Source organism: Acomys russatus, chromosome 12, assembly GCF_903995435.1.
Source record: "Acomys russatus chromosome 12, mAcoRus1.1, whole genome shotgun sequence".
Classification (NCBI taxonomy): Eukaryota; Metazoa; Chordata; class Mammalia; order Rodentia; family Muridae; genus Acomys; species Acomys russatus.
Window position 1 is genome coordinate 27,169,932 of NC_067148.1, and position 21,796 is coordinate 27,191,727.

Consider the following 21,796-nt stretch of genomic DNA (forward strand, 5'->3'; position numbering starts at 1 on the left):
CGTCGGGCTCAAATACCAGCCGGATATGCAGGGACGTCCACATTAGGATGTCTACCTTTACTAGCAGTAAACACTCCCTCAATCCGTTCTGTTGGTTCTGAACACCCCCTTCTTTATTCCTTTTTTGTTTTGTGTTGTTTGTTTTGGTTTTTCGAGACAGGTGTAGTCCTGTACTCACTTTGTAGCCCAGGCTGGCCTTGAACTCACAGAGATCCGCCTGCTTCTGCCTCCCAGACTGCTGGGATAACAGGTGTGCATCACCACGCCCGGCTCCTCCCTTCCTCCCTGTAATTTTTTTTTTTTTTTTTTTTTTTTTTTGAGATCTTACATGCTACTTCTTCCACGGAGCCTTTTCCAAATTCAACTCAATAAGATCTAGGTCTAACTGTAGACAATACCCAAGGGGAAAAGGACAAATTATTTTCATCACACCTCTCCTGTGATTCTCCAACACCTCCACTTTGCCCTCCGCCTGGCACGCCGGGCCACCGGTAAATTGACAGCCGTGACCTCCACTAAGGCTCGGAGCTGAGATCCAGCATTCCAAAGGACCTTTGCATAGAGAGCGACTGACGAAGCTCTTCTAGCCCCGGGTTCCCGAATCTGACACGCAGCAGCTGTCTCCCGGACACCCTACACAGCTCAGCTCGCGCCTCCAGGAACGTGGTCCGGAATAGTCTTGTCTCTCCGCCCACTTACCACCATGACTCTCTGGCCCTCAGACTCGATGGTTTCGCCGGGTTCGCGCGGCTAGGCCCGCCCCGCCCCCCCTAGTTCTGCATTTACTTCCCGCCACACCCACCACGAAGTTCTCTGCCACTCTGTCCGGCGAGTCTCGATGGTTCAGCTATTTAGAGCTTGGGTACTCAAGGACATAGAGGGAAAAAAACCATAGAGTGGTACGCGCCGCGAAGAGAGGCTGCTACACGTCAGATTCCCAAAGGCGCCTGGGCCGGGGACGGTCTCATCAAAGGCGTCTATAGCCGCTCCACTTGCTGTGGGATCATAGAGATTCCCCTCCTGCTGGCCTTGGGGGTAGAAGGCGTGAGAGCGGCTGTCGGCGGGAACCAGGGGAAGTGCGGGTGCTACGAGCTGGAGGTAAAAGTTTCCCTAGCCCCAGCATGAGTGGGCCTGGGAGGTGGGGACCCATGGGAGGAGGTGCTGAGGGGAGCACGCCAACGAAAGGGGCCCGGGCGCATCTCCGCGGCTGCCTGGCGCCTCCGTCGCGTCACCGCTCCGGGCCCCGCCCGGGTATCCGCTGCCTCTCCTCAGGACCATAATCGTGACGATGCATCATCCCAAGCTTTGCAGGTTCCAAAACGCCTTTCTCCTTCCCTGCATCTCGTGACTTGGCTGTCGCCCGGACAGTGTAGACGCTGTAGCCGCCTCCACTTTACAGATCAGAAAGCTGAGGCCCAGAGAAGCGAGGCGAGTGCATCTGTTCAAGGCCACACGGTGAGTTAGAAGCCCAGAGGCGCGTGGGAACCGAGGTGCCTAGGCCGGGGCGCCGTGTTCCCCCAGGCTTCCGTGTCCCTTGCTTTTCCCTGCAACCTTCTGAATTCCTATCTCTTTCTGAGTGGAGGGAGTCTGCAGAGCAGCCGCCCTCGCCTAGCTCTTACTCAACCTTGGTGACCCGATTTTGTTTTTTAAAAAGAGGACCTCAACTGTGTAGCTCTGGCTGTCCTGGAACTCACTGTGACTACTCAAACTCACAGACACCTACCTGCCGCCTCTGCCTCCCGAGTGCTGGGAATTTAAAAGATTTTTCTCACTTATTTCGGCTGTGTGGTTTAATTCGTTTGTTTCTCGGTTGGGTTCCCGTTGGAGGTTTTAGGAGGTTAGTGAATTGGAAATTTACCTTGTATTTGAGGAACCACTGGCTTGTTACCTTGGTTTAAGATACCTGGGTTTACTGCAATCGATTTGTCTGACTTATATAGCTTGTTAGTGCTTTGTTTTCATTGAGGTGAAAAACGATAATATACTTACTACTCAAGGCTCCACATCCGGTGCTGGAATATATACTAGCTCATTTGTAGAGTGCCTGCCCAGCATGTACAGAAGACCTGGGTTTGATCCCCAGCAACACTTTAAATAAATAAATAAATAAATAAAAATAAACTCTGTAAGGCTAGAGAAATGGCTCAGTGGTTAAGAGTAAGTGCTGCTCTTCCTGAGGGCCTGAGTTCAGTTTCCAGCACCCAGATCAGGTGTCTGACAACCATTCCAGCTTCAGGAGATCAACACTCTCTTCTGGACAGTTGAGCTATACATCTGTGAAGGGAGACTGATAAGGAAGCAACAGTGCAGTGTGGTTTCTGATAGAGCTACATACAAAGGCTGTCAGGACCCAGAAGAGAAAACTCAGAATGTTAGGAAGCATTCACAGCAGAAATTATATTTATTTTCTTTTTTTAAAGATATATTTATTTTTGCATGTAAGCACGCTATTGTGTGTATGCCTGCGTGACAGTGGAGAGTATCAGATAGAAGAGGGCATCAGATGTCATTATAGAAGGTGATTGTTTATTTGCTTGTTTAATTTCTTAAGGATTAGCTAGACAAGCGATTGAGATGGACTGAATGGGAGGGGCAAGAAAGTGAGCCTGGAGAGATGGCTCAGAGATTAAGAGCACTGGCTGTTCTTCTGAAGGTCCTGAGTTTAATTCCCACATATAATAAGATCTAGTGCCCTCTTCTGGCCTGCTGGCTCACATGCAGGCTGAACTGTATAAATAATGAAGTGGAAGGGTCTATAAGCAAAAAGGAATGTAATGTAATGAGTGAGAGAACGGCAAATCCATCTGGTTAGGAGGGCAGAGGCGGGAGGGTTGTCTGGAGAGGTATTTCAGTGAGGACCATAAGTGAAGGGGTAATTTTATATCTACACTGAGGAATAATGAGATTATCAGGCAGTAAGAGAGAGATCCTTTGGCCCCATTCAGTTTTGTTGCAAGTGGTCACTTAGCTAGCATGAAACAGAACCTGTAGAATATAATGTTGTCCTCAACTTGTTGGCTCTCTACTAATACTGACTTTATTCTCATTTTGTACTTTTTGTGTTGAATGCTGTTTTGAAAGCATTTAGGATAATAAAAGTATGGCATGTTGCCGTGGAACTGCCTAAATGGGTAGGGGCCATCTTCAGAGAAATGAAGAGTTCTCACTATATTCCCCCCCCCCCCGGCTATTTGTCACCATTTAGGAGGCCACTGCACACAAGTCAATGATAATGACAGACCCTGTGTTGGCATCCCAGCTGGCTAACAGCACTGGAGAGATGGATGGACTATGCTCTGAGCTACTGTTGATCCCCCCGCCTCTCGCAAACCACGGACTCCTAGGCCCTGTCCAGAACACCTGTGCTTCTGGGGAGCCTGCACCTTTGCCTGCTGACCCAGGCTGCCTGCTGGTTGAGGCCACAGCTACCGAAGAGGGTCCAGGGAACATGGAGATTATTGTGGAAGCAGTAGCTGGAACGCTGTCCCCAGGAGCTCCTGGAGAGACCTCAGGTACAAACAAAGTTGCCACCAGGCCAGTGGGACATAGCCTTGATGGCTTTTTTTCTCTGTGCTATTTTTGGTCCCTCTCTTTGAATGTGATGAGAACACAAGGCAGCATGCTATTTTTATACCCAGAGATGTTACCATTTGGTTTGCAGGTGGTGCGTGGTGATGGAAGGCTGGCAAGGTAGCCTGCCGCCTTGTAACAGACTTTTGGCAAACTTTATCCCTACAAGAGCCTTGAGTCTTCTAGGCAGTAATCCAGAGCAAAAAACCTTTTGACACCTCTGCCCATTTGGCTTCCTTACTCTGACAGTCCTTGGGGAGTCTTTCTTCCATACCGACCCTAAGCCAACCAGTGACTAGGCCAGAGCCCCAGACTGATCAACCACCCTGAGTTTGGCAGAGCTTTCCAGAAGTGACTGGTATTTCCTTGCTGCAGTTTCCTATGTAAAGCAATCTCCACTTACGCAGGGGATGCTGTTAAGGGAGTTGGGCATACTATTTATTCCAGTAGAAAGTTTCTTTTTATTCTTTCCACATCTAAAACACTCATTTTTTAAGGAAACTTCCTGTGGTGTTTTTATTTTGTTTTGTTTTTTGAGACAGGGTGTCTGTGTAGCCCTGGCTGTCCTGGACTCATTTTGTAGACCAGGCTGGCCTCGAACTCACAAAGATCCCCTGCTTCTGCTTCCCTGGTGCTGGGATTAAAGGCCTGTGCCACTGCCACCCAGCGTGGTCCTGTGTTTGTCTCTGACAGTATAGGATAGTAGCGAAGGATGCTGGAAACAATTAGGTCATCTGACCATGTAAGAATTCTAAACTTATCTCTGGGGGTAAAAAGAGAGCATGGATGGACTATGTAGTGGTGCACAGTTTTAAGCCTAGCACTTGGGAGACAGAGGGTGGCTAATGTCTGTAAGTTCAAGACCAGCCAGTGCTACATAGTGGGACCCTGTCTCAAAAATTGAAACATTTTAACATAAGCAAGTGTTAAGTGTATGGCAAGATGGTTCACTAAGCAAGATGACCTGAGTTCAATCCCTAGGACCCTCATGGTGAAAGAAGAGAACCAACTCCTACAAGTTGTCTCCTGACCCCCATACATGTACATGCACATATATATATACATAATACATGAATGAATGTTTTTATAAGGTAAAACGTTTTTTAAAAGAACAATATTTAAAAATTTTAAGACTTCATTTTTTGAGTTGGGTGTGGTGGCACACACCTGTGATCCCAGCACTCTGGGAGGCAGAGGCAGGTGGATCTCTGTGAGTTTGAGGCCAGCCTGGTCTACAAAGCAAGTCCAGGCGTGGTGGCACACACCTTTAATCCCAGCACTCTGAGTTTGAGGCCAGCCTGGTCTACAAAGTGAGTCCAGGACAGCCAAGATAACTTAGAAAGACCCTGTCTTGAAAAACCGAAATGAAAGAAAGAAAGAAAAAACGAAAACGTTCCATTGGTTCATCAGGGCAGAATTCTGTTTTGATTTATCAGTGCTCTGAAAAACCACAAACTGGTTAAAAAGGTAAAGTAGATTAATATGTAGTCACACACAGAAATAACTTTGATAGGTGTGTAAGCTGGTATGTCAGTAAGCACTCCTTTAGGTTTAGTACTCAGGAAACAGGCAGAAGGGTCTTAAGTTTGAGGCTAGCCTAAGCCACATAAGCCAGCCTGGGTTACATGTCAAGACCCTGTCTCATGGGTTTACAAGATGGTTTAGCAGACAGAAGCACCTTTCATGCAATCCTGAACGCCTGAATTTTATCCTTAGAACCATGTAGAAAAGCTTATGTGGATTAGATGGCTTGGGTCTATAACCCAACACTCCTTTGTGAGATGGGAGGAGCCAGCACTTGAGAAGCAGAGACAGACAAATCTGAGTCCAAAACCATCCAGACCTTGTCTCACCACCACCACCACCACGCCAGAAAAAAAGAAAACAACAAAATAACAATAAACAGAGAACAGCCAGCAGAATAAAATGTAAGATAGGCTGTCCTGCACTTGAGTTATGGTTTACCACTAACAAGCATGCCCTTGACTTTGTGGAATTCCAAGTTGTCCTTTTCAGAGTAGTTGGAGGGTTAAATCTTGGCATCAAGATCTAGTCAGTCCTTTAAAAAATAGCAATTATTGGGGCTGGTAAGATGGCTAAGTGGTAAAGAATACTGGCTTCTCTTCTAAAGGTCCTGAGTTCAATTCCCAGCAACCACATGGTGACTCATGACCATCTATATATAAATGGATCTGATGCCTTCTTCTGGCATGCAGTAGTATATGCAGACAGAGCACTCATACATTAAATAAATAATAACAATAAAATTAATAATATCTGGCTCTTCTGAAAAAGTTATGAGTTTTAGTGTCTGAATGTTTCTCTATAGACTTTGAAAGTCTACACAGAGAAACCTTGTCTCGAAAAACAAAAACAGAAAGAAAAAAAAAATCAAACCCCTGTCCTCAGGAAGACCAGCCAGTGCTCTTTTCCACTGAGCCATGTCTCCAGGCAACACATCATTTATATTAGATATTTTTCATATTTGTCATTGTTCTCTTGAAAGTTTCTAATTTTAGCAAAATATGCCTTTGTAAATGTATATCTATTATGTATGTACATGTTCATGTATGTACACATGTATGTATAGATGCCAGAGGTCAATGTCAGGGATCTTCTTCAATTGCTCTCTACATTTTTATTTCTTTCTTTTACATCTTATTTGGTGTGCGTGTGGGGTGTGCTTGTGAGTGAATAATTTGTGGTCATCAGTTTTCTCTCTGCTTTTACCATGTGGGTTCTGAGGATTGAACTCAGGTCATCAGGTTTGGTGGCAAATGCCTTTTCATCGGCCCCTCCACCTTTTTTTTTTTTTTTTTTTTTTTTTTAAGAAAGCGTCCCTTACTGAACCTGGAGCTTACCAGTTTGGTTTGGTTAGGGTGGCCAGCCAATAAGCTCTAGAAAACTGCCTGACTTTGCACCCTCAGTGCTGGGGATCTGAGCTCCAGTTCCCATGCTTACTTGGCGGGCACTTTGCTGACAGAGCCATCTTCCTAGCCTCAGAATAGGTCCTTTCTTAATGCTTTCTGGATTTTGCTGTTTGTTGATTCATTAACACACTTACTAAGCACATATCTTTTGCCAAGTATTTTGCCAGACACTAGAAATCTAAACACATGTCAGACAGGCTATCCCTAACCCATGGGCTTATAGTCCGTGTGCAGAGGTACACTTGAAATCTGTACTCCATGTCTGTGAAAAGATTCACCTACATTTCTACTAGTGACTAACTCCTTCAAGTCTTGTTCCATCTGATTCTGTGCCTTTCTCTGTCGGTCCTCTGCCTGCAGGTGTCCTGGTAAAGGTGGTGGAGGTATACTTCTGTGAGCGCTGTGAACAGAGCTTTGCAGAGCCTACTCTGCTCTCCCTGCACCAGTGCACTGAGACCCATATTCAGGCTGTGCAGGACCTCTCTAGCCCCCCGTGCTCTGTAGAGCTGCCCCCCAGCAACCTCACCCTCCATGGCCCTCTACAGGACCCCAGCCTGCCAGATAGCCCCCTGCCATGTCCTGTATGTAGACAAGAGTTTGTCCAACCCCAGGCCTTGAAGAGCCACTTCAAGATTCACCGGGTCACTCCCAACACGTTCTCCTGCCCAGAGTCTGGCTGTGTGTTCTCTGCTGAAGATCGCAAGGGTCTACAGCATCACCTGAGACAGACCCACAAGGCAGTTCCTGTGCCCTGTTCATTCCGGGGCTGCTCCCTGCTTTTTGGGAGCCAGCAGGGAATGGAGCTGCATCGGCAGGCCCATTACCCTTTCCACTGCAGTCATTGCAGCTTCATGGGCTCCAACGTCAAACTCTTCCGGCAGCATCAGCGGAGCCATGGAGCCAGTACACAGAGAGAACTTGCTGCTGTTCAAGGCCTTCCATCCCAGGAGCTGCTGCCAGGTGGGTAGCCAGGGTCTACTAGCTCCATGCCTAGAATGTAGGCACAGTTGATGGGTTTCTCTGTGTAACCCTGGCTATCCTGGACTCACTTTGTAGACCAGGCTAATGTTGAACTCACAGAGATCCCCCTGTCTCTACCTTTCCGAGTGCATAGTTGATAAGAGATATTTGTTTCCAGTATGACTGTGCCATGTGTGTGACAGAATGTAGTCCCTGGCTTAAGAGGATGGAATTAGTGGGTGATGTGGGAAAGGCTCTAGAAAACTTAAACATTTAGAATACATGGGACCAAAGGAAGCCATTGTCTTGGACAGTGGGTAAAATTTGGCTTATGCAACATGTAATCTGAAATAATTTTAGCAATATCTCCTATTGATCCACTTTGGATCATGTTATCTAAGGATGAAAGTACCTGTCAGTGACTGTTGCTGCTAGTAGAATGTTTATAGACTACTGATAGAATGCATGAGACTGGAGCTGGGTGAAGTGGTACATGCCTGTAATCCCAGCACTTGAGGTTAGAAATTCAAGGTCATCTTTAGCTGTATGAAGGGTCCAAGCCAACCTAGACTATATGAGATTATGTCTCAAACAAACAAAAACTATGTAAGAGTGGGCAGAAAGGAATAGAATTGCTTTAAGGATTGCCAAGGCTACACAGAGAAACCCTGTCTTGAAAAACCAAAAAAAAAGAAAGAAAGAAAAGAGAAGAAATCACAGGGGCTGGAGAGATGGCTCAGAGGTTAGGAGCACAAACTGCTTTTCTGAAGGTCCTGAATTCAATTCCTAGCAACCACATGTGGCTCACAACCATCTATAATGAGGTCTGGGTCCCTCTTCTGGCGTGCAGAAGTAATACAGGCAGAACACTGTATTCATAATAACTAAATCTCTCTCTCTTTCTCTCTCTCTCTCTCTCTCTCTCTCTCTCTCTCTCTCTCTCTCGGTTTTTTGAGACAGGGTTTCTCTGTATAGCCTTGAGTGTCCTGGACACTTTGTAAACCAGGCTGGCATGAACTCACAGCAATCTGCCTGCCTCTGCCTCCCAAGTGCTGGGATTGAAAGCATGTGCCACCACCGTCCAGCCATAAATAAATCTTTTAAAAAAGACGCCATAAATAAATCTTTAAAAAAAGAAATCACAAGAAGGGTAGTACTTTATCAAGTACTTTCTCCATCTGCCTGAACCATCCAAGCTTTAGCTCTGGAGACCTGGGCCAAGGAAGTACATTCCACTCTTATCCCTTAACGCCTGCCCCCTTCCCAGTGAGTTCAAGGTCAACCTTGTCTACAAAGCAAGTCTAGGCTAGCCGAAGCTACACAGAGAAACCCTGTCTCGAAACTCCCCCCCCCCCCCAAAAAAAAAGAATGCACACATTTACTTGGCATCCAAGATCCTTTTCTGCTAAAAGGAAAGAAGGATAGTTCTGCTTGACAGTGGAGTGCGAGTATTCAGTTTTGTCATCAGCCCTTGTTGACTTAAAGTTGTATGTGTCCCCAGCTCCCAAACTGCCTCCAAGAGAAGGAAAGCCTTCTGAGGAAACAGGTACACCTTTGCCTGGGCAGGAGTCAGCTGAAGAAGAGGACGCAGAGGAAGAGAATGGCACCCAAAAGGATGCGCAGAAAGTCTTGGATAAATGCCATGGGGCTCAGCAGTTGGAAGGTAATGACATCGCTGAGGTTGAAGCTCTTTGTGGTAAAGAGGAGTGCAAGGTGGGGAGCCTGACATTTGGACCAAGATTTTGCTTTTCTGAGCTTTAGTTCAGATCCATGTATTCTTTCTGTTTTACTTAGACTCAAAAATCAAGATCTAGGGCTAGGAAAATAACTCGACAACATAGTACGTCCTTAGCATGTGTGAGTCCTTAGATTTAATCTCATGGACCTAAAAACAGCAAAGTCTAGTAGGCAGTGAAATATATGTCAAGTAAGCTAGTAACAGGGCAATGGTAATTACAATCTGTTCTTTTAGGCTGGGTTTCCCCAGTTAGGAAACCTTAGTTAGGGTTTCTGTTACTACAGTGAGACACCATGACCAAAATAGCAAGTCGAGGAGGAAAGGGCTTATTAGGAATACAGTTCCATATCACTATTCATCATTGAAATCAGGAAAGGAGTTCAAAACAGGGCAGGGACCTGGAGGCAGGAGCTGATGCAGAGGCAATGGAAGAGTGCTACTTACTAGCTTGCTCCCTGTGGCTTGCCGAGCCTGTTTTGTTATAGAACTCAGGACCGCTGACCCAGGGGAGGTGTCACCCACAGTGGGCTGGGCCCTCCCTCAAATGCCTTACAGGCTTGCCCACAGCCCAGTCTTATGGAAGCATTTTCTCAGTTGAGGTTCTCTCCTCTCTGATGACTTTAGCTTTTGTCAGTTGACATAAAACTATCTAGTACAGACATAAACCTCTTTAGCAGGGAAAAGTTTCCGTTCACACTGCAGTTAGCACCAGTATTGATGACCAGTCTGTTTTGTCTAGCTTCCCTAAGAGGTTTTTCCCGAATCTTTGCTTCCAGTTTCAAACTCAATAGACAACACTTGAAGTTTATCCCACCAGGAATATATTTATGTCTGGTGAATAAAAAAGATCTGATTATATTATTACCAGCTCTCAGTTACCAATAGCTCTGTGAGCCAGTGCTGGCTGGCTGGCTGGCTGGCTTTCTGTTTACTCATCTTAAGGTTCTTTTCTTTCTCCTCAGCCCTGATGATCTGCTTGTCTGTATAGAGCAAGAGCAGCAAGAATTACAAAGCTCTATTTAGATTCTCTTGTGCAGCTCCAAACAGAGGTTAGGAATAGTGGGTGGCTTGGGGAAACACTTGAACCAGGCCACAAGGAGGTAGGAGTAGTGCTTGTGGTTCTGTTTGTCTTAACCAGGCCGCGTGATGTCTGTCTGGACAAGCTGTGGCTTCCATTGTATATCACTATCTAATAAAGTGTCTAGTAGAGAATCTGACTCTGCACCCTCTGCGTTCCCTTTCCTAGGGCGTGCAGCTTCAAGCACTGAGTCCCTCTTCAAGACACACATGTGCCCAGAGTGCAAACGCTGCTTTAAGAAGCGAACCCACTTGGTAGAGCACCTCCATCTCCACTTTCCAGACCCAAGCCTCCAGTGTCCTAACTGCCAGAAGTTCTTCACCAGCAAAAGCAAACTCAAGACCCATCTGCTGCGGGAGCTGGGTGAGAAGGCCCACCGATGTCCTCTGTGCCACTACAGTGCAGTGGAGAGGAATGCACTTAACCGCCACATGGCCAGCATGCACGAGGATATCTCCAACTTCTACTCAGACACGTATGCCTGTCCTGTTTGCCGTGAGGAATTTCGCCTCAGCCAAGCACTCAAGGAGCACCTCAAGAGCCACACAGCAGCAGCTGCAGCAGAGCCATTACCCCTACACTGCTTTCAGGAGGGCTGCACTTATGTAGCGCCTGATCGTAAGGCCTTCGTAAAGCACTTGAAGGAGACGCATGGAGTACGGGCTGTGGAGTGCCGCCATCACTCATGTCCAATGCTCTTTGCCACAGCTGAAGCCATGGAAGCCCACCACAAGAGCCACTACGCGTTTCACTGTCCCCATTGTGACTTTGCCTGCTCCAATAAGCACTTGTTCCGCAAACATAAGAAACAAGGCCACGCAGGCAGTGAAGAGCTACGATGCACCTTTTGCCCTTTTGCCACCTTCAACCCAGTAGCCTACCAGGATCATGTTGGCAAGATGCATGCTCATGAGAAGATCCACCAGTGCTCTGAGTGCAACTTTGCCACTGCCCACAAGAGGGTGCTTATCCGACACATGCTGCTGCATACTGGTGAGATGCATCCATCCTCATGATAATGTAATAATGGTGGTGAAGGTTAAGGCTGGCATGAGCTTTTGCTGTGTACCAGCCATCACACAAAGGACATTGCGCATGTTGCTTCATTTGACCGCGTTTATGGGTGCAACTTCAGTATCCCTGGTTTACAAGTGCGCGTGAGTTGAGAGTCATTCAGCTAATAAAAGTAGTCAAGGTAGTGTCTGACTCCGTGTAGTCTGACTTCAGAACCTGTATTCTAAACTGCACTATCACTCCTCGTCCTTAAACACTGGTTCAGTTCTAGCCAGCCCTAGTCAAGTGCAGATGGGTGAATAGTCAGCCTTCTATAGTGAAGAATTTTAGACCAGGACAGATAACTTCCTTCATAGTTCAAGCTTGGGGACAGTCAGAGCAGGAGAAAGGACAGTAACCAACCATTCCTTAGAACTGAACATCATCACCTTTAGTGACCTGAAAATTGCACTTGTTTTAATCTTGGTCTCCTAATTAGCTGCTAGCATTACTAAAGCCTAAGATGGCAGCTAAACCAGGCTTCCTACCACATCATCATCTCTGTGAACTATGCAAACCCCTATGCATTGATGGGCCACTAAGCCAGTTTCCACAGAAACTCTGCTTAGGAGAATAAGCTTTGGACAGTTTGGTCAAAGCTATTGTTATTCCTAGTGGATGGTTCGTTTCTTTCTTTGTTTCTTTTTTTTTTTTCCTTAAGACTTATTTGTTTGCCAGGCAGTGGTGGTGCATGCCTTTAATTCCAGCACTTGGGAGGCAGAGGCAGGGAGACCTCCGTGAGTTCGAGGCCAGCCTAGACTACAGAGCCAGTTCCAGGCCAGCCAGGGCTGTTATGCAGAGAAGCCCTGTCGAGAAAAAAAAGACGATTTATTTGTTTTATGCCTGAGTAAACTGTCTTCATGCATACCAGAAGAAGGCATTAGATTGTATTACAGATGGTTGTTAGCCACCATGTGGTTGCTGGGAATTGAACTCAAGACCTCTGGAAGAGCAGCAAGTGCTCTTAACTGCTGAGCCATCTCACCAGCCCAACAGTTCATTTCTGTACACAATTTAGTCATAGACATTAGTTTCCAACACCTTTTCCTAAAACTTGTCTGTGTCGTGTTAAATTTATAGTGTTCTTTTATATCTATTATCCTACTTCATCCTTAACAATCTTGTAAGCAGGTAAAGAGACAAAAATTTAATTGAGAAGTTAAATATAAATCTACAGTAAGATCGTAGAGTGCTATATTGCCTGCCCTTTATCATACAGAGGTGGCTGGAAGGGCAGGGAGCGTCTTAAAGGAACATGGCCACCAGCCTCTTAGAGAGGTATTAAGCAAGTACTGGAACAGCTCATCCTTGAGTTCTCCACTGTGCACCACTGACAGCTTTGGTATGTCTCATTTAGTTATTTGTTTATGTTTTTTTGAGGTAGGGTTTCTCTGTGGCTGTTCTAGAACTTGCTCTGTAGACCTGCTGTCCTCAAATTCAGAGATTTACCTGCCTCTGCCTTCCAAGTGCTGGGATTAAAGGCATGTGCATCCATGATTTAATACTCAAAACCAACCATGGGAGGTCTATATTTTGCTGTTCCTCTTCTGGAAACAAGGAAACCAAGCTGCCCTAGGCTGTGTGGTCTACCATTTAATAAAATAGTTGTGTGAAGCCAGGCATGGTGGTGCATGCCTTTAATCCCAGCACTCGGGAGGCAGAGGCAGGTAGATCACTGGAGGCCAGCCTGGTGAGTCCAGGACAGCCAAGGCTACACAGAGAGACCCTGTCTTTAAAAAACCTAAACCAAAAAACTTGTGTGATCTATGACTTGATTTTCCCACTTATAAAAGAGACAGTAGCAGCACCCCCCTAGTGTTATGAAGCCTCATGGAGAGGAGGCACTGTATGTGGTAGTCAGGTACATGGTGAGCACTGTCTGAATCTTGACTGCTCATTCACATTCCTGCATTGGAATCTATAGTCCCAGTTCTATTTCTTCTCTTGTTCTTATCTCTACTCAGGAATTGAGTACTTTTTAAAAAAGAAAACATCAAAAGTAGACTTCAATCTCACAAAGCTTACTCGGTGTTTACGTTCTTCCTTTCTTCATTGGTATAGGAGTTGGAGGGACTGATTGAGGCAACTGTAATACAGCCTTGTTTCTTGTAAAGCTTGCTACATACCTGGTAGTCCATAAAGCTTCTGCACCTGCCTGGCATCATAGCAAACTTGCTGGGAGAGATGATATGGCCACTCACTCAGCCTGTATCTGACCTGTGTTTTTTTTCCCGTATACATCACATAAGGAGAGAAACCTCACAAGTGTGAGCTGTGCGACTTCACATGCCGAGACGTTAGCTACCTATCCAAGCACATGCTGACCCACTCTAACACCAAGGATTACATGTGTACTGAATGTGGCTATGTCACCAAGTGGAAGCACTATCTGAGTGTTCACATGCGGAAACATGCAGGGGATCTCAGGTACGAGCACACATATGTCCATCGCTGTCCCAGAACAGCATGCGCAGCTGCCTCTTGGATCTTGCTTTTGGCCCTTCTGCTTTATCTATTCTAACTCCGTTCTCTGCTCCTACTATCTTAGCTGTTACTCTCAGCTGAGCCCTGTGCCTTTCCTTTTTTTTTTTTTTTTTTTTTTTTAAGATTTTTAAATTTATTATTTATGCAATGTTCTGCCTGCTTGTACTCTCTGCACTCCAGGAGAGGGCACCAGATCCCATTACAGATGGTTGTGAGCTAGCATGTGGTTGCTGGGAATTGAACTCAGGACCTTTGGAAGAGCAGATGGTGTTCTTAACCTCTGAGCCATCTCCGCAGCCCCTGTAGCCCATTTTTCATGGAGAGAGTATTCTGGGCCAAGAGAAGGAAAATAGAAATTAAAGTGTCAATTGAGAGCCTGAGGACTTGGCTCAGTCAGTAAAATGTTTGCCTACAATCACTGAAGATCTGATGAGTTCAATCCTCATAACCCATGTAAAGAAATAAAAATATTACTTAAGCTGTGAGAATTTGGTCTCAGGAAAATGGATCTACACTTAATGGTATCAAATGGCCACTTTAAGATCTGGACAAAGCTGGGTGCAGTGGCACACACCTGTAATTCCAGCACTTAAGGAGGCAGAGGCAGGTGCATCTCTGTGAGTTTGAAGCCAGCCTGGTCTACAAAGTAAGTCCAGGACAGCCAAGGCTACACAGAGAAACCCTGTCTTGAAAAGCCAATAAAAAAAAAACAAAAAGTCTCTAACCTGTGGCCACAGCTGCCTTGGTCTGTAGCATTTATGCCTACACTGGGGAATGAGAACAAAGCACAAATCCCCCTGCTCCATGAGGCTATTGCTATCCCAGGTCTTTAGAATTCAGAAGAGTAGTGCCACCCTAGCACACCTGCCCCACTCTACTCAAGACTACTTTCCTATAGAAAATAGCTTAGAGACTGGTAGGACATTTTTGTAGCATTCATAAAATCAGGGCTGAGTTCAATCCCTAGCACCTCAGGGCAGTGGGTGGGGCAGTACAGAGTAGAGAATAGAGAGCCCAGCTCTAAAACTAGGCTGTCTCTGTCCATCACTTCCTTTGAGACCACCTCACCTATGAAGTAGAAATAGCTATTTCACGGGATGGAAGAAGGCAGGTTAAATGAGGTGGTTCACGTGGCCCACAGAGTGCAGGCCCAGGCCCACAGTATTTAATCAGTGACTGTTAACAATGATTGACTCCTCTTTGTCTTTCTCCCTAGATATCAGTGCAACCAGTGCTCCTACCGCTGTCACCGGGCTGATCAGCTGAGCAGCCACAAACTGCGGCACCAGGGCAAGTCCCTCATGTGTGAGGTGTGCGCCTTTGCCTGCAAGCGGAAATATGAGCTGCAGAAGCACATGGCTTCCCAGCACCACCCTGGCACACCTGCCCCACTCTACCCCTGCCGCTACTGCAGCTATCAGAGCCGCCACAAGCAGGCCCTGCTGAGCCACGAGAACTGCAAGCACACTCATCTCCGTGAGTTTCACTGTGCCCTCTGTGACTACCGTACCTTCAGCAACACCACCCTCTTCTTCCACAAGCGTAAGGTCCATGGCTATATGCCAGGGGACCAGGTTTGGCAGTTCTGCAATGCCAGCAGCCAAGAGTTGGAGGGGGCCAGGCAGTGCCTGGCACCTCCTTCAGACTCAGGGCCTTCAAGCCAGCTTTCTGCACAGCCGGAGAGACAAGACCATGAACATGGGAGTGTAGTGGACTCCAGTGTAGACCAGGCCCCGCCAGAGGCAACTGACGAGGTCAGCACCAAAAGACAGGATGGCATTGAGGCTCCCCAAGGGGTTGACCTGGTTGGCAGCCCCAGCCTAGGGGAGGTAGAGGAGGGTGGCTGCACACTACATTTGGAGGCCCTGAGGGTAGAGCTAGAACCTGTGGCAGAGCCGCCACCCCTTGAGGAGCTCACTGAAGCAGCCGCTGATGCATTTAGGCCTCTAGATCCCTCAGGACCACTGGGAATGGGAAGAGCAAGTGGACTGGAAGAGCCAGAACTGTCCAGCTTTGAAAGTGTTGGGCCCCCTGGCTTGGCTGCTGAAGAACCCATTCTGGAAAAGTTAGCTTCTGAGACCCCCAGAAATCCTCTAGTCTCTGAGGAGGCTCCTAACACATTCAAGGCAACTGTGTCTGCTGAGATGGCTCCACTGCCTCAGTTTCCTGAGTCAGAATCACTGCTCAAGGCCCTGCGGAGGCAGGACAAAGAACAAGCAGAAGCATTGGTGCTGGAGGGCCGGGTACAAATGGTAGTAATCCAGGGAGAAGGGAGAGCCTTCCGCTGCCCACACTGTCCTTTTATCACTCGCCGGGAGAAAGCCCTAACTCTGCACGCCAAATCAGGGTGCCAAGGCCGCCGAGAGCCCCTGCTGTGCCCTGACTGTGGAGCTAGCTTTAAACAACAACGTGGCCTCAGCACCCATATGCTGAAGAAATGCCCTGTTCTTCTCAGAAAGAACAAGGCTTTGCCCAGACCTGTCTCTCCCACTCTACATCCTCAGCTCCCAGGCAGCCAAGCCTCACAGGATACTGAAAGTAGGAAGCCCCCACCTTTACCATCAAAGGTAGAGCTCTTGCCTCCAGAAGATGCACCCTCTGAGTTCCCTGGGAAGCCAGGAGTAGAGGAACCTTTACCCACACCCTCTAACTTCCCAGCCTCTGCAGCAGGAAAGTCCTTACCCACAGGGACCTCTGAGAAGTTCCACTTTGAGCAAGGCAAGTTTCGCTGCAGCTCATGCACATTCCTTTGTTCTCGGCTTTCCTCTATTACCTCTCATGTGACTGAAGGCTGCAGAGGAGGGCGTAGCCAGGGAAGACAGCGTGGGCGTCCCCAGACCCACGCTGCTGTGCTCCCTCTAAACAACGGGGACTCTGCCCCTCTGACTAATGGGAGTCCAGAGTCCAGCCCTGCTGATAGGGACACAGCTGTGGTTCGGAAGCAGAAGGGTGCCCTCTTCTCCTGCCCCACGTGTCCCTTTAGCTGTCAGCAGGAACAGACCCTAAGGACTCACCAGACCCAGGGCTGCCCCCTTGAGTCTGGGGAGCTGCGCTGTAGTCTCTGTTCATTCATTGCTCCTGATGCTGCTGCCCTGAGGCTTCATCAAAAGCGGAGGCATCCCACTGCAGCCCCGGCCTCTGGCCCCCGTCCCCTTCTGCAGTGTGGGGACTGTGGCTTTACCTGCAAGCAAAGCCGGTGCCTTCAGCAGCACCGACGGCTCAAGCATGAGGGTGTGAAGCCACATCAGTGCCCTTTCTGTGACTTTTCTACTACTAGACGGTACCGATTAGAGGCCCACCAGTCTCGACACACAGGGGTTGGCCGCATCCCTTGCAGCTCTTGCCCTCAGACATTTGGTACCAACTCAAAATTACGTTTGCATAGACTACGAGTGCATGACAAAACACCCACCCACTTCTGTCCACTCTGTGACTATAGCGGTTATCTTCGTCATGACATCACTCGCCATGTCAACAGCTGCCACCAGGGCACCCCATCCTTTTCCTGCTCTCAGTGTGAGGCCCAGTTTAGCTCAGAAACAGCACTCAAGCAACATGCTCTGCGCAGACACCCAGAACCCATACTCCAATCCTCTGGCAGTACTATAGAGGCCACCGAGGGCCCCTTGCACTGTTCCTACTGTGGCCTGCTCTGCCCTAATCCTGCCAGCCTGCGAGGACACACCCGTAAACAGCACCCAAGGCTGGAGTGTGGGGCCTGCCAGGAGTCCTTCCCTAGCCGGCCAGCCTTGGATGAGCATCGGAGGCAACAGCATTTCAGCCATCGCTGCCAGCTCTGCAACTTTGCTGCCAGAGAGAGAGTAGGTCTGGTGAAACACTACCTGGAACAGCATGAGGAGACTTCAGCAGCTCCCTCAGGTGGGGGTGGGGATGGTGAACAGCCCTCTCTTTGCTGCCCTTTTTGTGACTTTGCATGTCGTCATCAGTTGGTGCTGGATCACCATGTAAAGGGACATGGAGGCACTCGGCTCTACAAGTGTACTGACTGTGCCTATAGCACCAAAAATCGTCAGAAGATCACCTGGCACAGCCGAATTCACACTGGGGAAAAGCCTTATCGATGTCACCTCTGCTCCTATGCCTGTGCTGACCCTTCTCGCCTCAAGGTAAGGTCAAGGACCACATGATAGGAAATGCAAGGAATGTAGGCTCTAGATTCTGTAGTACGTGTGCACCTAGTGCCTGCAGAGCCAGGAGAGAGTGTCAGATCCTCTACAGCTGGAGTTAAGAACAGTTGTGAGCTGCTGTGCAGAAGCTGGAATCTGAACCCTGGTCCTCTGGAAGAATGGTCAGTGCTCTTAACCATTGAGCCATCTCTCCAGCCCCTTTCTCCCCCCTCCCCTCCCCCATCTCCTGGATTCTGTAACCTTAACTATTACACATATTTGTTTGTAACTCTAAATCGTTCCTTCTCAAAACTTAAGATTCCTCACCTAAAAAAGGGATAACAATTTGATGAGCTTTTGTAAAGATAAATTCCATAACTGGGGCCTGGAGAGATGGCTCAGAGGTTAAGAGCCCTAGCTGCTCTTCCACAGGTCCCAAGTTCAATTCCTAGCAACCACATGGGAGCTCACAATCATCTATATTGAGATCTAGTGCCCTCTTCTGGCCTGCAGGTATATATGCAGGCAGAGCACTGTATACATAATAATAAATTTTTTTAATTCCATAAATGCCATATAATAAAGGTATGTAATACCTTGATAATAGTCTGGGTTAACATTCATTAATCACTTTCTTTAATGCCCAGTACTGCTATTTTAAACCTTTGAAAAATATAAGTTGGGACTGGGCGTGGTGGCGCACGCCTTTAATCCCAGCACTCAGGAGGCAGAGGCAGGCAGATCGCTGTGAGTTCAAAGCCAACCTGGTCTACAAAGAGAGTCTAGGACAGGCAAGGCTACACAGAGAAACCCTGTCTCGGGGAGAAAAAAAAGTGCTTGTCTAATATTCACAAGGCTTTGGGTTTAGTTCCCCACATTTCTCTCTCTCTCTCTCTCTCTCTCTCTCTCTCTCTCTCTCTCTCTCTATCTCTCTCTCTCTCTCACACACACACACACACAGGGAGGGAGGGAGAAATACTAGTACTATTCACCATGTTAAAGATTATTAGACAGAATTGGTGGTTAGCTTACCCAACAACATAGCTAGTGAGAAACAACTGCGACCTAAGGAGCAGCGCCCTGTTGTGTGGGGAGTAAATACTCTGCATTTGATCTTCCTTCCAGTACCACATGCGGATCCATAAGGAGGAACGGAAGTACCTGTGCCCCGAGTGTGGATACAAGTGCAAGTGGGTCAACCAACTCAAATATCACATGACCAAACACACAGGTAAGTGTGTGAATTGACTGTCTAGCTTAAAGGATTGCCCTGTTCTCTAGAAACCTTGACCTCCCTGAGCTGTTGGATGTCCTCACTCAGACTCAGAGCATCACCAGTGTTCACACTGGGAGCAGGGCCTACACTGGAAGAGCAAATACTAGAAATGGCTCCCCAGCCCATTGAATAGAAACCGAACAGTGGGTAAACCTGAAAGCCTGGCCAGGTGTATTTGCAGAAGCTTCCCTAGTGATTACGATGCATGTTCACACACACATGCGATCACACACTGGAGAAGCTCCAGCTCAATTTTGAGTAGCTACTGAGAGATAGTACATGTTTCCTATGTAGATGTGGTAGGATGATTGTGAGTGACGAGAAAGATGAAAGTGCCCCCCCCCCTTCTTTATGTTCCCATGGTTTTTTTTTTTTTTTTCTTTTAAGATTTATTTTTTGCCTTTAATCCCAGCACTCGGGAGGCAGAGGCAGGTGGATCTTTGTGAGTTTAAGGCCAGTCTGGTCTACAAAGCAATCCTAGACAGCCAGGGCTACACAAAGAGACCCTGTTTAAAAAAAAAAAAAAAGATTTATTTTTTATGTATGTTGGTGTTTTGCCTGCATGTATGTCTGTGTGAGGGTGCCAGATCCCCTAGAACTGGAGACAGGCAGTTGTTGGCTAATATATGGGTGCTGGGAGTTGAACCCAGGTCCTCTAGAAGAGCAGCTAGTGGTCTTAACCATTGAGCCATCTTTCCAATCCCAAGTTCCCTATCTTCTCTAGTATTTGGAAACCACAAACTATGGGTTCTCTATAAAAGCTTAATGATTGGGTACCAATTTCAGCATGTGATTCCCTCATATGTGGCGAAGTATCTTTACCTCTTCTTTTTTTTTTATCATTTTCTATTTTTTTAGTTAGATATGGAAGAGTATCTCAATGGAGTCTAAGTTCTATCGTATCATGTGACCAAGGAAGGGCTGGAGTTTCCCATTTAATAACCCTGAACCCTGTCGTAGTTGAGTATTCTTTTCTGTTAGGTAGGCTAGTTGGTTAGAAGTCGTCAGCACCCATTGGAACCTGTGTGCATACAAGGGTTGAGTGGAGAAAGGCTCTGGAATGTCAGGTGTGACTAGGACAGAATGGTATGGTCATTAGCTTGCTGCTGTGTTGTTTTGTTTATTTTTTGAGACAGGGTTTCTCTGTGTAGCCTTGGCCATCCTGGACACACTTTGTAGACCAGGCTGGCCTCGAACTCACAGAGATCCGCCTGCCTCTGCCTCCCAAGTGCTGGGAATAAAGGTGTGCCTCACCATGCCTAGCTGCTGTGTTGTTTATAGCCAAGTATCATACTGACTTTTATAACTCATGGACCCTTGTTCTTCCCTCTTCCATGGTGATTTGTGCTTGTCCTCTAGGACTGAAGCCATATCAGTGTCCCGAGTGTGAGTACTGCACCAATCGGGCTGATGCACTGCGTGTACACCGGGAGACACGGCACAGAGAGGCACGGGCTTTCATGTGTGAGCAATGTGGCAAGGCATTCAAGACACGCTTCCTGCTGCGCACCCATCTACGCAAGCACAGGCAGTGAGGCCAAACCCTATGTTTGCAATGTTTGCCGCCGTGCTTTCCGCTGGGCTGCTGGCCTGCGACACCATGCCCTTACCCACACCGATCGCCACCCATTCTTCTGCCGCCTCTGCAGCTACAAGGCCAAGCAAAAGTTCCAGGTGGTCAAGCATGTGCGCAGGCACCACCCTGACCAGGCCGACCCCAACCAGGGTGTGGGCAAAGACCCCACCACTCCCACAGTGCACCTACATGACGTGAAGTTAGAAGATCCCAGCCCTCCTGCTCCTCCTGCTCCCGCCACTGGACCTGAGGGCTGAGCCCCTACGTCACCTCTGACATAGGAAGAACATATACTCCAAGATATGCCAACTGGGACTGTGGCTAGCCTGAGCAGCTCGGGGCCTGAGGGAGGACTGGCTTTGGATGTCAGTTTGGCTGGAACACATTCCCCACTCTTCGACTCCAGCCTTTGAAACTAACAGCTTTATAAAAGATAGGCTTGGACTAAAACGTTGCTTTCTTCTTGAGTAGAGCTATGGTTTTAACCTGTCGCTAAAACTCCTGTGTCTACCATTGTTGTATCAGAGTTCCTGGCTTTAAGGGCTTTGTTTCATTCAATCCATCATCTTTACTGCTTCAAGTCCTATTTTCTTTCACCATTTTCTAAACAGTTGTACCTAATTGCATGTGTTCTTGTGCCTAATGCTTTGTAAAGCATGTGAAACAGAAGATTGCCAGTTAACAGACTTGTCTGGATCCCTTCCTATTGTTTTTGCCCTGTCATTTGTTGGGCCTCTGTCCTTTGTCTCTTATTTTGGTTTTTCTGAGACAGGGTTTCTCCGTGTAGCCCTGCCTATCCTGAACTCCCTTTGTAGACCAGGCTGGCCTCGAACTCACAGTGATCCGCCTGCCTCTGCCGTCCAAGTGCTGGGATTAAAGGCGTGCACCACCATACCTGGCCTTTGTCTCTTCTATCTGAAGAGGTTCTGAAACAGACCCAGATCACCAGTCTGTCCAGGCTCTTTCTTCTCTCTCTCTCTCTTTTTTTTTTAAGGTTTTTCGAG

At 47.5% G+C, this 21,796-nt stretch overlaps 1 protein-coding gene across 1 annotated transcript; it reads left to right on the forward strand.

Annotated features, from left to right (window-relative positions):
* Nucleotides 1–946: 946 nt before the first annotated feature.
* Znf142 (zinc finger protein 142) lies at nt 947–21,270 on the forward strand. Its single transcript, XM_051154085.1, is given in 10 exon segments — nt 947–1,455; nt 3,206–3,512; nt 6,861–7,460; nt 8,962–9,123; nt 10,445–11,269; nt 13,579–13,756; nt 15,030–17,940; nt 19,066–19,171; nt 20,576–20,742; nt 20,744–21,270. Coding segments are annotated over 9 exon segments (5,541 nt in total). The 5' UTR covers nt 947–1,455; nt 3,206–3,226; the 3' UTR covers nt 21,050–21,270.
* The last annotated feature ends 526 nt before the right edge of the window (nt 21,271–21,796 follow it).